The sequence below is a fragment of the Schistocerca piceifrons genome, chromosome 3 (genome assembly GCF_021461385.2).
Source record: "Schistocerca piceifrons isolate TAMUIC-IGC-003096 chromosome 3, iqSchPice1.1, whole genome shotgun sequence".
NCBI classification, from domain to species: domain Eukaryota; kingdom Metazoa; phylum Arthropoda; class Insecta; order Orthoptera; family Acrididae; genus Schistocerca; species Schistocerca piceifrons.
The window spans coordinates 733,515,862-733,532,365 of record NC_060140.1 but is presented as its reverse complement, the minus strand read 5'-3'; the positions used below and the strand labels follow the sequence as shown (position 1 = coordinate 733,532,365).

The following is a 16,504-nucleotide window of genomic DNA, read 5'->3' as shown; positions in this document are numbered from 1 at the left end:
TGAGGCTGGGATGATAAATTTTATGCCTGTCATGCTGTGAAAAGTATCCCAACCACTGGTTGCGCATAAAATGAAATTATCATTGTCGATTACATACTGACAGCGTGTTACACTTGGGGCAGGCTCTTCAGTGTGGCAGACAGTTGAGAACTTCAGCTATTGAGCTGTTTTACATAACAGTGCACTTAGTAACTGCAAGTAAGTTCTAATTTAGGACACTGAAGTTACTTATCTACTCAGATAAGCGAACTGGACATGAAATGCTGGACCAGTATTGCTCGTATGTAGACCGAAAATGGAGCACCACAGTGGTGATGGGGCTTTTCCTCTCGTGGAACAATGCTACAGCTGCTGTAGTATTATTAGTCGCTCATATCTGAGTTCCACTTCATTTGTTACCATGTATTGCGGCAGAGGGACTGGTGACTCACCTGCATGGTCTTAGTTTTTAGGCCTCAGAGAGTGCCAGTAAGCGCAATCAGTTACTGATATGGTGGTTATTCTTAAAAATACTGGAGCAACGTTACTGTTACCACATATTATGAACAAAGCAAGGAATTTGAAATCTAACTTTAATTTTACGGACAGGGATGTTAGACTACAACCATGATATCAAGGATAGCAGTATCTCAAGAGAAGAGGAGCTCATAAGATATTAGTTCAGTGACAACAAACTTGGACTTAGTATGCAAGTCATTGATTTATGCTGCCCTAACCGAATATGTAATCTCAAGATCGTCATGCTGGGTGACATATTTCAATCGTTCAGACACTGCAATATATTTTATACAGCAAGTGTACAATGGTTTAATGTTATAGCAAACCAAATTCTAAATGCATGTACTTGATATGTTCCTTTTGTCCACTTTGAAGTTCTGATGAAATGTCGTCAATGGTTCTTTGATTTCGACAGTTGTATCATTACACTGAATATACATTCAGCCAGTTTGCATGGAAGAAACACACAGACATTGGTGCTGAAAGATAAAGGAACATCAGGCAACAACAGTTTCACTGTTCCTTCAGTTTGCTGGGTCGAGTGAGCCACGTGAACAGCCACCGACTCAGTTTGTAGAGGAGAAACGCCGCGACGGCCGCCACAGCCAGTATGAAGGCAATGACGTCGAGCAGCAGCAGCTGCCACCAGTGCAGGTCGAGGGCTGCGCTGCGCAGGTGAGGGACCCCTTGGTGGCGGATCACGTACTCCACCCACCACACCGCCCTCTCCAGGGACGTGCTCTGGTGCTCCCGGTAGATGGCGGAGAAGCGCTTCATGTTCTCCTGGTAGCTGCAACAGGGAAAGGGAACTGCATTTGGACAAATTATGATAGCAGTCGTACTGACAAGCAGATCATAGTAAGACTGAGCTGTATAAAACATTTAATCATATACAATCACCAAATGTTTATAAACATTGTTTGTGCTTTTTTCCAAATAATGTCGTCATATGTCAATAATAGAATGATAGGATCAACAAGAGCTTCGAATCAAATGATCACTGATATTTCAGGTATCTAATTGGAGCACAGAGAGTGGTAATGCAACACAACATAAAATTTTGTGTTTTTTAGAGATATCTCAATGGAGTCACAGTTAGGCGAGAAGTTTTTTGAATGTATGACTTTCAATATATTGTGAAGAAAGTAACTAGTGCTCCATTTACTTTAGAGGTAGTCAGCGGTACCTCTGACACTGAAACGTTTAAGCTTGTTCATTTGGCACACATATACCATTACATTTTTCAATAAATTGTGCAGTCGTAAAATATGTTCTTACACCAGAAAAAGATCAATCAGATTGATATGCAGAGGCACTTCGTGACGTTCATGCAGGCCATTGTTAATGAATCATAAAATTCAACTGTGCCCTTCATACACACACCCTTCGTGAAATTTATGGTAAATAATGATGGATCAATCAGAAAGAACTGCCACACGATCTTAGTCAACACAAGACAGCAATAATGATTTCCATTTGCATAGCACTTCTTTAACCATTGTACAGAACGATATGCAGTATTTTGCAGGATCCACATCGACGTATTTCCAGGAGAACTCAGGACATTCAATACGAAACCCATATTTTCAACAGTCCATTTACCCTGTAGAGGTTTTCGTTGTAGCTTTGTATTGTCGTCTGTTATTTATTGTGTATCCGATTGTGCATATTTATTGTTGGTCTCTTACATTCATTATTTCTGGTTTTTAAATTTTTGTATCAGCTCCATGTGTACTATGTAGTGTTTGGTTCCATGATGAAGTAGCTTTGACGCATTACCCTAAGGAACCTGACGAAGTACATTAACTTGAATGATATTAAAATATTAGTTACTCTAAACAGTCACATGTATCGATCTTCCCACCACGCATTTTGAGAATTGTACCTTCATTCATTAGGTGGAGATCATCGAATATACATTTGCTCATACGACTCTTGTGAATAATCTGTGGCACTGTCTGACAGCTGAAGACCAAACAGAATGTAGATTCTTGTACTGAATAGATATACAGTAATATAAATTGTTTCATTGGTTGTATGCTGGTTTTTGAGTCAGTCGTATTTGCATTAAAATTTTACATATACTTTCTACAGAATAAAGTAAGCAAATAATGTGTGTTGGGAATTTACAAGGACAAAGAAAAAAAATAGTAACACTGACTACGGTCGTGAATTTATATAAAACTTTAAACATTTTTGTATAATAGTTTATTTGTTGATTATTGTCATTTTTTAAGCGGTCAACCTCAACAAGACATGTGATCATTCACAAAGAGTACTTATTACAGTTTATACTTTTACTTGTCAATGGAAGTACTCCATGTTACACTTTCAAAGTTCCCACGTCATAATTCTCGACAAGACTGTAAAATTCTCTGCAGTAATTCTACCACTTTATCAGTGGGAATAGTATACACTTTTGAGACGAACTTGGCACGAGTAGTCTAAAGGACTGATGATCCTGGAGACAATGGTAGAGGGCTTGCTCGACTTGTGCATCTTGGACGGTATTTTCGCATTACATGTCCTCTTACACCAGCAGCAAGATGTGACAACCCCATCATGTGTGTAACATATTCCTTTGTCTATGGACGATCGGTAAAATTTCAACACAATTAGCTGGGGACTTAATGGAATAGTTGCCACTTCAAAAACAGTCCCGGCTAGGACAAAGCTTCATGCAAATGTCTTGGCAGCTGGGAGCCACTCACTTGCAGTTACCTCGCATATAACTCGTCTGCAGACTCATGTGTAGTAGAAAGTTTTCACTTCTATGACCATATCTTTCATTTCTTTCTGTTTTTGCTCTTAATCATCGTACACGCAGTAGCTATGTAGCTGATTTAGTTTTTCTGTGATTTCCTCTTCTGAAATGCACCCATATACTGGGATTGTTTCTGAAATCAACCAGAGCCCATTCCGTTCCTGCTTTCTTTTCGAATTAAACTAGTGTTCCAGCTCTACAAGGTATCCCGTAACATATGTAACTCTAATTTTCAAATCTTAATAGCAATAAGGGGCGATTTTTCCTCAAATAAACCTGTTGCTAATATGTATATTCTGACGGAGAAAATCGCAACACAAAAAATTTATGTTGGGTAATGAAATTTTGGGAATACATTAGTATATAAGTAATTAACATTGCAATATCGCAGGTTAAAGTGAGCACCAGTTACCCCATTTCAAATGCAAAATGCTGGTACATTAATAACTCCTGTAACTGCCATACGGTTGAATGCAAGCATGTAGATGAGCATGCACTGTGTTGTAAAGGTGCCGGTTGTCAGTTTGCGGCATTTAGTTTGATGCCTCTTGTACATAGTCGGTCAATACAGGGACCGTTAACGCTGTTTGTGATGACGCTAGAGCTGTCGTCCGATTAAGTTCCGTAAGTGCTGGACTGGATACAGATCTGGTGACTGAGCACGCCAAGGCAACATATCCACATGCTGCAGATCATGTTGGGTTGCAACAGCGGTATGTGGGCGTTGGGAACAACCCCTACAATGCTATTCATGAATGGCAGCACTTCAGGTGAAATCACCAGACTGACCTACGAACTTGCAATCCCGGCGTCTGGGGGGAGTTCGCCTTCTGTCATACGAAATTGCACCCTGGCCCTTAACTCCAAGTCCAGTATGTTTAGCACGCAGGCCCTCAACTCTGCTCCTCCTAACCTCCAAACGCCCATCATCGGCACCGAGACAGAAACAGCTTTCATCAGAAAACACGACAGACTTCCGCCCTGTCCTCCATTGATCTCTCGTTTGACACCACTGAAATCGCAATTGGCGGTTGTTTGGGATCCGTGAAATGCACTCTCAGGGTCTCTGGCTCGGAGCTGTGCTTGTAGTAACCGATTTGTAGCGGTTCGCTGTGTTATTGTGGTGCCAGACGCTGCTCAAATTGCTGCTGCAGATGCAGTACAATGCGCCACAGCCATGTGGCCAACACTATGGTCTTCCCTCTCAGTAGTTCCAAGTGGCTGTCCGTAGCCTGATCTTCTTGCGACCATGTATTCCCTTGACCATCGATGCCAGAAATCAGTCAGGAGGCTGCAGGTCTTTCTGTAGTATCGCAGAAGGAACATCCTACTTCTCGTAGTCTTGTTCCTGTTCAAACCCGCTGACGTGTTGATAAAGGCTTCTTTGTCGCTTTAAAGCCGTTCTTGACTAACATCAACTCACCACGTCCAATCAAAACTAGCTATATAGATATTCGCAGTGCAATCAGCATCAGTAAAACAGAAAGACGTTCTTGACAATCTTTGACAGTACTGATGCCCTCGGATATCTCAACCCATCTCTCAGGACATTTAGGGGCTTCTTTTCTATTGTACATGATCACACCCGTTTCGAGCGGAGCGCAACCGTAATTTTTGCTCTGGTAGACAGGTTCGAACCCCTAGGAATTATTCAAAATAATTCGACGAAATTTGAATGTGATCCAAAGTAACGTGAATAAAACGGCGAAGTGTGTAAGACCCTGCAGTTTAGCTACATCGTTGGTGCCACCCACGCAACTTTGTTGCGCACATTTCAGTTTTACTTCAAAAACTTCAAAGACTCTCGGCTTGTCTAGAGCAAAGCCACCCAAAGGGTGTCGAACGTGTTGCCTAACGCGGACGTCCTAGAAAGGGATGGTTAAATTCACGCCATTTATGCCACCCACTGAGGCCTTTTCGTGTTGATAGTGAGCGGCGGTGAGTCCGAAATACTTACCTCAGCCACCCATGAGATAACTGTGTGATTTCTACGTTGGCTGTCGCGGTTCTGGCCTCCATCGTAAAGGCATCGAAACATGGGGTGAAATGTGGGTAAGGCGGTTGTGACGAGCTCATCGTGGACACATCTACGGTGGGGTTTGGCAGAACTATCGTAAAATTTGGTGCCAAACTGACATTTCTAACCCATCTTGCATTTCATATGGACTTCTGAGCTGTGGTTTTGTTTCGTGTGTTTCGACACCTTTATGTTTAAAGCGTATCAGATCCCGAGGATGATGTTGGTGGGAACCACGCTTTTTCACGAATGTAGAAGATCGTTGCAGTCACCTTTGAGGCAAATTTCAAAGTTACGTGTCGCAATGGGAGGCAATTACGCGGTTTAGAAAAAGTTATCCTGTAACTCTGTTGCCAGTTGTAGTTGTATGAAATTTGTATGGAGATAAACGGCTAAGTAGGAATGTGTGCTCAGAAGAGAAATACACGGAAACAACACCAGTCCCATAACCAGAGATTACTCTTTTTATCCTTGAGTTCCCATTGTTTAATTTACACGTCAGAGGATGAGAAATAGCGGCTACTGATGCTATAGTGCTGGCTTACCAATGTGAGTTCACACTGGCTGATCACCACAATTCCAAAAGCTGAGGGAAGATCATAGATTAAGATTTAATAGTAACAGTTTACGAGAGTAACGACTGTAACCAGATTCGTAAAACTACTGTAAGCTACAATAGACTATCGCAATTGAACGTAGCCATCGTAGTTTCCCTGGTAGACTTGGGCAGTTAAGATTCTACCCACGTTAACTGTACGTTATGTTTGTTGCATACATATCGAACGTTACGTCGTTTCGATCACTTTTCTCACGTATGCGGTCTGTATCTTGCTAGATTCCCCGGAAGCTTTTAACCGTCTAGAAATTGAGTGAGGATATATAAAGGGCTGCATGACATATGGCACATTAGAATGCGGCCAGCGTTCTTCAGCATGCGTCATCATTCGGAAGGGTGGCCATTGTAAATACAAGGTCTATCGAAAGCCAAACAAAAGCCAAGAGTAAGTACGGCGAACCGTATATCATAATGCAGTGACTACTCGTGTACGAGATAACTTCCAGAAGCGTAGACTGTGTCTACAAGCTATCAAGTGTGTGAATCAGGAACCTTTACAAAAATGAGGAAAAATTTCGAGAACTACTACTGAAACGCCGGCCAGTGTGGCCGAGCAGTTCTAGGCGCTTCAGTCTGGAACCGTGCGACCGCTACGGTCGCAGGTTACAATCCTGCCTCGGGCACGGATGTGTGCGACGTCCTTAGGTTTAAGTAGTTCTAAGTTCTAGATCGATGTTTACCGTGTCTTTGACCTCACCTCATAACTAGGATCGTCTCTCGAACGCCACGTCAGTTTCGTCAAGCACTTCCAGAACAGTTTCTGGCACATACGTAAAAGCAGTCGTCTTTACTTCAGCAGCCTCGTTATCAGTGATAGAGACCCCAACACTGGATGATGGATGAAAGCTTTCCATTTAATTCGTCCTGGCTACGAGCCTCTTAACCACCATGTTATGAGTACAACTTCGCTCAAGCTGTTGTCACGGAGAACATTAAACGATCAAATGCTCTCGCTTTAATTTCTGATGTATGAATTGATGTGTCCGCACACCAAGGGGTTAATTTCGTTGTCACGACACCAGAATTAATTTTTTCCAACAGTATACGTCCTGGTGAGTGAAGAGAAACAGGAATTCAAGAGATAAGGACGAAAAGTTCATAGCAGTGATCAGCGGTATTCCAAGAAATACGCAGGGTGCCTGGAGAATAGTGGATGAAATTTGCAGGCATGTAATATGTATAGGATGATCCGCTCATAGCATCAGTCTCCTCATAAAAGACATCACAGCTTTAGTTGTACTCCAGATCAGTAAGAAAATAATCAAAGCATTCAAATTCAGCCACGTATCTCATGCTCTGCTGGAATCGAAGCAAAAAGGAAGTCTGCTGTATCTTTCAGACTTTCCTCACAAACTCGCTGGAGCTTTAAAAAGTCCTGAGAGGCTGCTAAAGAACAAAGATGCTTTTGTAGAATCCATTATTTCCACTTCACTTCGTTTCGATAATACAGTAAGAAGTGCTGCGTTAAAGGAGGACACATGAGGCTAACTTCAACAAGCAAGTAGCTTACTACGACCAGTGTCTACTGCCATCACCCACCTTGAGGCAGACAATGCCCTGTTGTCCGACGTGCATCATCATTTTATTAAAGTTGCTGTAGCGGTGTATCTTTTAAAAAAAATATCTCAATGTTGTCCCCAGAAGGCTATCTATGTATTGTATATGCAATTACAGACACAACAAAAGCAAGCTGCCAGCCTATCCAGGCGGCGGCAAATCTTTTAGTTCCACAGTAAAAAGGCACTAGCCTCATTGATGAATATGAAAGCCTTGCGAAACAGTTCATCAGCTTTATGCGTCCATTGTCAGCAGATGAAATGTCGCTAAATTTAGAGTTTGCGATGGTTTCTTCACCACTGATGGTGTGCGAGATCTTACTTAACATGTCTCGCCCTCACCTAGTGGAGAGGACTGGGTAGATGTCAGCCACTGATGTATCTCGGCGGCACCACCATCAACAGCTGGAAGCTAGCGCAATTAGTCGGCACATGGAACAATGTGCAGACAAATAAGAAACAATCTTTTTCCTACACCAACCGAAACAATAGATTCCGTCAGGTGGAACTTACGTTGCATGGACGACAATAATACTATGTCTCCAAAAAATTCAGGAGACTCCACTGAGTATACTACAGTTGAGATGGAAGATGCTGATAGTGATACGGAGCAGGGATATTCTAAACCACAGCGACCAAAGTCATTACCACAAGCAATATTGTTTGTTATCATTACTTTCGAATTTCTCATTAATTTTCCTATTTCGTTGTATTTTGTGTTGAAAAATATTCTATAAATTCGAATTACTTTCGCGATGATGTCGGAAAAATCTACTGTCATATGACTGGAAAGAAACAATGTTAATTATACTACATTTACAGGTAAAGAAAGTAACATTCAAGTGCCATTCTCACAGTATTATGTCACATTTCTTTTACCTCATATCATGAAATGTATTTCTACCTATTTTTAATTTCGTCCAACCGCAAGTATGCAAAACTGGAACATTTCTGTTCTGCACAGTTATCTTATTAGGTACTATGGTAGAGCGCAGCTCCAGCCATATCACTAACGTCAATTAGTAGTAGGATTTTGGAACATATACTGTGCTCTAACATGAATGACTTCGAAGAAAACGTTTTATTGACAAACAGCCAACACGGATTCAGAATATATAGTTCTGAAACACAACTAGCTCTTTATTCGCAAGAAGTTATGAGTGATATACACGGAGATCGTAAAAAATTTATATTGAATTTTTAGATTTCCAGAGGACTTTTGATACCGTTTTTCACAAGCTTGTTTGCAGGCGATGCTCTGATTTACCGTCTTTATCACACGAACAAAAAGAATTTCAAAATAATTTAGACATCTGTACGGTGCAAAAAGTGGCAGTTGACTCTAAATAATAAAAAGTGTGAAGTCATTCGCATGAGTACCAAGAGGAATCCGATAAACTTCGGGTTACGAGAAAACACACAAATCTAAAGCCAGTAAACTCAGCTCAGTTATTATGATTTATAATGGTTCAAATTGCTCTGAGCACTATGAGACTTAACATCTGTGGTCATCAGTCCCCTAGAACTTAGAACTACTTAAACCTAACTGACCTAACGACATCACACACATCCATGCCCGAGGCAGGATTCGAACCTGCAACCGTAGCAGTCGCGCAGTTCCGGACTGAGCGCCTAGAACCGCGAGACCACCGCGGCCGGCTATGGTTTATAATAACGAATAACTTTAATTCAGTGATAAAATAGATAAAGTCGTGGGGAAAGTAAACTAAAACTGCGCTTTTTGGCAGAACACTTATAATGTGCAACAAGTCTTCTAAAAAGACTGCTTACGCCACGATTGTCCGCCCTGTTCTACAGAAATGCTGGGCGGCGTGGGATCCGCATCAGACGGGGTTGACGGACGACATCTAAAGAGTTCTAAGAGCTACAGTTCGTTTTGTGTTGTCCCGAAATACGGCAGAGAGCGCCGCGGGATTGGGATAGCAGTCATTAAAATCAAATCTTGTGCTCCGCATGTAATGACATCGCTTTCAACGGGCTGTTAAACTCTAATCTTCCATTACTAATTTCTTAGTAACGTAGCAAAGACGTCCAGTAATTTTTGACAATAACTCAGCTCAAAAACATAATTATCACATATAAATGTGGATCTAAATAAGAAACCCTCTGAAACTTCCTTTGTGTAGACATTCCTAACAGAGTTACGAGAGGTACAGTGCATTTCAATGTATTAGAATCCAGTCACAAACGGTGAATGTTATTAATATTCATTTTAAAAAAATACAGCGACTTTGACTAATAAACAACCTTCCGATTTTGCCACTGGTAGTCATATGGATTATACAAAAATTAAAATCACCGTGTGCCTTGCAGTTGTAAACATATTGAATTTTTGAGACTAACAGATCTTGTATTTCGTTATAGTCTGAAGAATATTGCCATCACAATTATGAACGAGTACTCCATCGACTAGGGCACTGTACTGCTATTACCAACTCCGTGGACCTGCAAGAGTGAGCAGCATCTGTGTGCTACTAACTATTGGTGAACTAAAAAGCAAATTCCCTCACCTCTTGTCTTCCAGAACTGTCTGCACCGCTTCCAGAACACTGTCCTTGGTGACGTCTTTTAAATCCAGCCTTCGTCCAACGCCTAAGCCGACCATCTTTTCAACATTGTAAATCTGGTCTCCTAGGAAAGGAATCCCAATGACGGGCACAGAGAAATAAGCTGCCTCGTTCCAGCTCTGTAGTCCTCCCTGAGTGATGAAGAGGCGTACGTTCGGATGGGCTGTAACAGCACAATGACGTCACTTATCCGCAGTAGTCACTACGCTAGGCAGCCCTGCAGGCCGTTACAGTGGAGGGCGTCCGCACACTCACCCAGCACGTCCTGCTGCGGCAGCCACTTGGCGGTCATCACGTTGCTCGGTTGACCGGGCAGTCGATCAGCTTCCCATTTCCAGAGCACGCGTTGCGGGATTCCAGCGAATGCGTTCAGGAAGGCACGGACTGTCTCTGGAGGCATGGCGCTGCTCTGCACGTTGGAGCCCAGGCTGAAGTACACCACACCGTCCCTGGCACCGTCCAGGAATTCCCTCACATCCTGATATACAGATGCGCTTCACATCTGACACTAATATTTAACATGAAAGTCATAAAGCTACACTTTGTGCTACAAAAGTCTCCAGAAACACATAGCTCCACATTCCAACAACGGCAACCATTTAATTAATAATCGGTTTTCACTAACTATGGTACGTTGAAGGAGGAGTAACTTTCAATTCATCAGCGTCAATCCTAAGAATATTGCTGCTCCAGTAACAAAGTACAGCGTGGTTACAGGTGAAGTCCAGATACTGCTAGTGTGAGCTGTAATTATCGTATGGTAAAGAAACTTGATAGATAATCCAAAGTGTTCATGCGAGTGCGATACTCTGTGAAAAAAATTATTTACAATTTTGGCCATCTGGGGCAAATCTGGTAACCGTGAATGCAAGAAATAGGTATAGAAATGTCTGCATGTCTATTGGCTCGGAACAGAGCGTGAGCAGAAAGGCTAAACAAGTGAGAAAGGCATAATGGTGATTTAATTATTAACCGTACACTCACCCAGCAGGTCCTGCTGCGGCAGCCACTTGGAAACGTAACGAAAATCTGCATTCTGTAGAAGACGTGATCAACAGTTGCTCGCAGCAGGTCCGGTGGAATCTGAGCAACATTCTCCTGTATACTGGCATTCAGATCAAGTAGAGATTCCAGGTCTTGAATCTGGGAAATTTCTCGAGACACCTCATTCGTGGAAGGCTGCATTAAGCAGATGTTTCTCCGGGCGAGCGACATGAAGTGTTGCCCCATCTTGCGTGAAAACAGTAGTGTCCTCACAGTTGTGCTTTTTAAAAACAGGAACGACTTTCTGTTACGTATGTCTCGATAATGTGCAGACGTCACGGGACACCATACGGGCCATCTGGGTATATTCTTTTCAGTGAAGAACGGACCGATAATAAAGGCACTTCTGACTCCACACCACAAAGTCACATACGCCGAGTGCAAAGGCTTTTCGTGCTCAGCACGAGATTTAACAGTGCCCTAATTCTGCAGTTCTGTGTATTCACCGCACCCTGTAGAGTAAAATGTTCCTCGTCACTCCATAGAATATTGACAGAGTAAAAGTCATGAAATTCTACCTGTGACGGAAACTGAAGAACAAATTCTGAACGCTGCTGCTGATCATGAGGTTTCAGTTGCTTAGGGTGTGGATATTGCATAGCTATCAATGTCAAACTTTCCGTATTGTTGGTCATGGGATGGACAATTCACGTGACACTGCACAAGCACTACCACTGCCCAGGACACGTGCTGCATGGCCAGTTGCGGCGACAGCAACGTCGACAATAGTCTCCACCGGGATAGAACGGCTTCCTCTTCCAAGTAGCACACCAAGCTCACCGTGTTTTAGAATTTCATTATCATCTTCTTTAAATCACTTAATGACATCGGGCTTCTCCTCATGTCTTCCAGTCGGCGATACTCTCTCAGTGCAGCACTGCAATTGCTCTCTTTCACATAAAACAGTTTCACTAGCAGCGCATGGTCTCTCTTCCCAATAGCCATACATTCATTTACTTTATGGTTTGTCATATGACAGGATTGACGTCATACTGTCTTACAAAGAGAGTACAACGCCAGATTTAAATCTGATGGTCATAACTGGAACTAATTTGTTTTCCAGTGTGAATGGTTCCGCGTTAACACACTAATGTATCTACCAGTTTCCCTGCCATACGATAATTACGACCCGCACTGGACCTCAGCGCGTAGTTGATCATAGCCATCCACTTTGAACGATGATCTTCGTTGATAGGACGGGCACAAAATGTACTTCCTATTTTAACTACAACTATACATAAACGATCAAGCCCGCAGAATCAGGAAGATTATGAGATTTTCTTATTGACGGAACTGTTATGTACAGCATCATTTCGTCATTGGTTAATCGCAAGAAATATCAGAAGGAGATTGAAATTTCCACTTGATGGTACGCGTGGCAGCTATGTTGAAATGTAGATAAATGTAATACAACGGACATAAGAAAGAGAAAGAATTCACTAGTATCTGATGACAAGATTAGCGATCAACACCATGTAAAATAGCAACTTCGATAGATAGTAATGTCTGAATGTACCCTATTCTATGTTGTTTTACGTACATTTGACAATAGTAGTAATAAATAAAGGCATTGCTAAAATTTAAATAGAATAATTTCATGCCACCCATAAGGCGAGATGTAATAAACTATTCTCTTTGTATCCCAATTAAAGCAAGAGGTTGCACTTGAAATGACACTAGGTACATGGTTGGCTGAATTTTAATTACTAAAGGCGGTGAGTTGCTTAGAGTGGGAAGACGAGAGCTAAGTAACCGGAAGTTATGAAGGCGTCACGTTTGTATTGGAACGCAGAAAACCTCTTGTTTTTTCTAGAAGTATCTTCGTGTAGATAGATCTTTCCATCAGCATAAAAGCGCGTGAAATAGCTATTCAGATGGGAAATACCTGTGCTGGTCTGCTGTGCAATAGATCAGAATATCTCACAAAGACATAAAGTAGTCTCTGACGTTCTTAACCCTACACGTTAAGAACTTTTTATTTTAGTTGTTATCTAATGAAGGTTAGAGAGAACAGTAGCTAATGGGTCAGATTTCTCTGTTTAAATTCATGGATTTTGAGAAAAAAAACATACATAGTAATGAACCCAAGGCCACCTAAACTGCGTGGACAACCAAAGGTCCATAAAGCTCAAATCCCAATACGCCCAGTGGTTAACTGTATAGATAGGACAACCTACCTCTTTAGTAGGAAACTAAACACCATCCTTTCAAAAACGGTTCACAATAAAAAACTCAAGGATGTTAGTAAACAGCATAAAAGATGTAATAATTCCAGAGAGTGGAAAATTCGTATCCTTTGATATCACCAATCTATACATTAATGTCCCTATAAAGGAAACAATTGATATTATAGAACACAACTTGCTACAGTATAGAAAATTACCCATTACTGGTATACAAGAGATCATTGAACTGCTAAAATTAGTACTAAACCAAAACTAACTCGAATTTAACAAGGCAATATACATCCAAAACGATGGAGTAGCCATAGGATGTAGCATAGCTGGCACCATAGCTGATATATTTTTAAACACTTAAGAACAAAAATTCTTTAGCCCCACAAACACACTTCCAAAGAAAATTGTATATTGTTTCCATTATGTAAATGACACGCTGCTCCTAATAGACGGTTCTGACACAGACATTCAACAGATGCACAGACTACTACATGAACTTCACCCCAACATAAAATTCACAATGGAACTAGAGAACAATAAAACGATCAGCTTCCTGGACATTACAATAAAAAAACATTAATAATGCACATCAATTTGAAATCTACAGAAAACGTATAACATCAGATAACGTAATTAATGCAAATTCGTGTCATCCTCGAACACATAACGACGCGTACTTTCATGCAATGATAAACAGACTGATAAAGCTACCAATACAACAATCTGCAATACAAAAAGAGCTAGAAATCCTCAGATATACAGCACAACAAAACAACTTCCATCCAAACATAGTCAACAAAATCTACAACAAACAGTTTCACACTAAGATTCAAAGTGACATAAAATTAAGCAGAGAGATATCAACGAAACAAAAAATAACATACATGCCCCAAACATATGTAGGCAATATATCCAGCAAACTTAACTCTTTACTAAAGAAGACCACAGTTCGATTTGCATACCGCACTGCACACAACCTAAAGACACGAATTAACTCCGGAAATACGAAACTACGAGTGTATTCATACCCTGGCGTATACAAAATTAATTGTAAAGACTGTGCAAAATTCTATATAGGTCAGACACGAAGAAATTTCCAAATTAGATACCGAGAACATACCAGAGACAGTGACACAAACCCATCTACACTATTTAACCATGTAAAAACTGAAAATCACAACATAGACCAGATTGAAAATTCGATGTAAATTCTGCACATAACACCAAAAGGAGCAATATTGAACTTTCTGGAAGAGACAGAACTCTATATCCACACCCCCAAATATCCAGGAAAAATTTTAAACGAACAAACCTATTTAAAACATAAGAACTGTCTTGATAATTTTATTGAAATTATTGACCACGGATAATTTCATAAAACGAGCACCAGTATACAGCTGCAAAGATTTTAGTATCACACAACTCCATAGATTTATAAAAAAAAATGTAACCATGTAACATCGCTGACATAACTCGAAGCTGTCAAACTTACAAAATGTTAACAAGATCTTAACGATATTGGGCAACAAAGAAAAAATTCCACTGCCGAGACATTACTTAGCGATAAATTTATAATTTCGCCTGTGCTTTGCTTAAAAACGCACCAAGTAAGATATAAGATATCTGACAGCAAGGGCGCCAACGACGTAATATGGAAGTAAATCTTACGCCAAATGTACAAAATAATTATTTATTACGAAAACTCACAGATATATGATCTAAATACCGTACTATATGTTGCAGAGTGCTTGGAAATGGCCTTTGAGGCGGAATAGACCTACAGCCAATGAAAATAAAGTCACAATAGTAGCAACTGCTACATAAAGCAGCGTTTTGGCTTAATGTACACATAATTCATATTTTTCATTCATTTTCTAAATCTGATGCATCTATCACGACTCACGTGGACGGAAGCAAATGTTCAGTAGAGGGGGCACCAGCTAAAGTATTGTGCTACAAAGATTAAACGGGCTGCCTGAGAGGCAGATCACGTACATCAACGCTCGACAGAACTGTTCATTTCTGATGCAATATTGTACTTTCAGTGTACTGTCGCTTTTCGGATACTGCTCCGAGTACAGAATGTCAAATCAAACATCTTTCAACCGTTTAAATTTCCAGATTGTTATCGTATCTGGCCACTAGTTTCGGTGATATATTACGCCAACTTCAGGCCACTGACCGACGTGTAGGCAGGTCATGTCTGAAGTGATCGCTGACTCAAAAGTCTACGGATACCAGTCTTTGAATGCTGGCCCATATTTCGGCTGGACCAAATGTGAGAATCTTCTTATACGTCGGTCAGGGGGCCTGAAGATAGCTTAATATATCGTCGAAAATTGTGGCCCAATAAAATCATTTGGAAATTTAGACGGCTGAAAGATGTTTGATTTGACATTCTGTACGAAGCAATACACGTCCCGCAACCATCTGTGAAAAAATGAACATACAGAGACAGCTCAGAATGTCCGCAACAGAATCTGAGTAGCGACAGGTCATTCGATAAATATTACACGCAGTAGCGTGTACGAGTAGGGGCTGATCTTGAATGTGTGTACAAGTATGATTTCCAGCTGTGACATTTATTAGAACAACGGTAGGACCGCGTTCTCAAGTCATTATGCTGTCTCAAGACAATCGTTAAGTGGTTTCAACGCATGGCTTGGCGATAGCGAGAGTTCTGAGTGGTTTTGTCTTCAAGGTTTACCCACCCAAATTGCCGACTGGTAGTGGATGCAATATTGCATCCCGATCCTTTATTCCATTTACTATGCGCCGATAAGCAAGACTACTGAAAGACCAACGTGGCAGTACCAAATTAATCATTGCAATGTTGAACAACGTACTATTTTTCCGTGATGCAATTGCCTAAAATTACAAAATGCTTGAGATAAGTTTTTGGGGATCTAGTAATGGTTAACGTGAGTAAAAATTCTTCTCGCAGTGAGTTCTTGGTTTTTGAGGAGAATTATATTTAACAAGACATATGGAAGAAACATACACGGCACGTAAAGGAAGATGTTCGTCTGATATCGCAGTCTTTCGCTTGTTCTCATCTTAAACAATAGCTGAAACAAATGTAACTCTCAGTCCCTTGCTACTGTAACTGCTATTCATTACAAAACAAAAAGGTTCTCATTAACATTTGAAGGTTATTGCAGCTCTTTTTTCCGTGCATTACTAATCCTTCTTCCCTGGCCACCTCAATTTAATTATGATTTGGATAACTACAGTGTGTACCTAC

General features: G+C 40.9%; 1 protein-coding gene across 1 annotated transcript in view; it reads right to left on the bottom strand.

Annotated features, from left to right (window-relative positions):
• Nucleotides 1-1,011: 1,011 nt before the first annotated feature.
• The window catches only part of LOC124789015 (UDP-glucosyltransferase 2-like), a 58,250-nt gene continuing 42,757 nt past the window's right edge, over nucleotides 1,012-16,504 (bottom strand). Inside the window, exons 4-6 of the mRNA XM_047256301.1 lie at nucleotides 10,295-10,517; nucleotides 9,983-10,202; nucleotides 1,012-1,288 (exon numbers count right to left, since the gene is read on the bottom strand). Of these exons, the coding sequence (XP_047112257.1) occupies nucleotides 1,012-1,288; nucleotides 9,983-10,202; nucleotides 10,295-10,517 (720 nt within the window). The remainder of the gene's footprint in view (nucleotides 1,289-9,982; nucleotides 10,203-10,294; nucleotides 10,518-16,504) is intronic.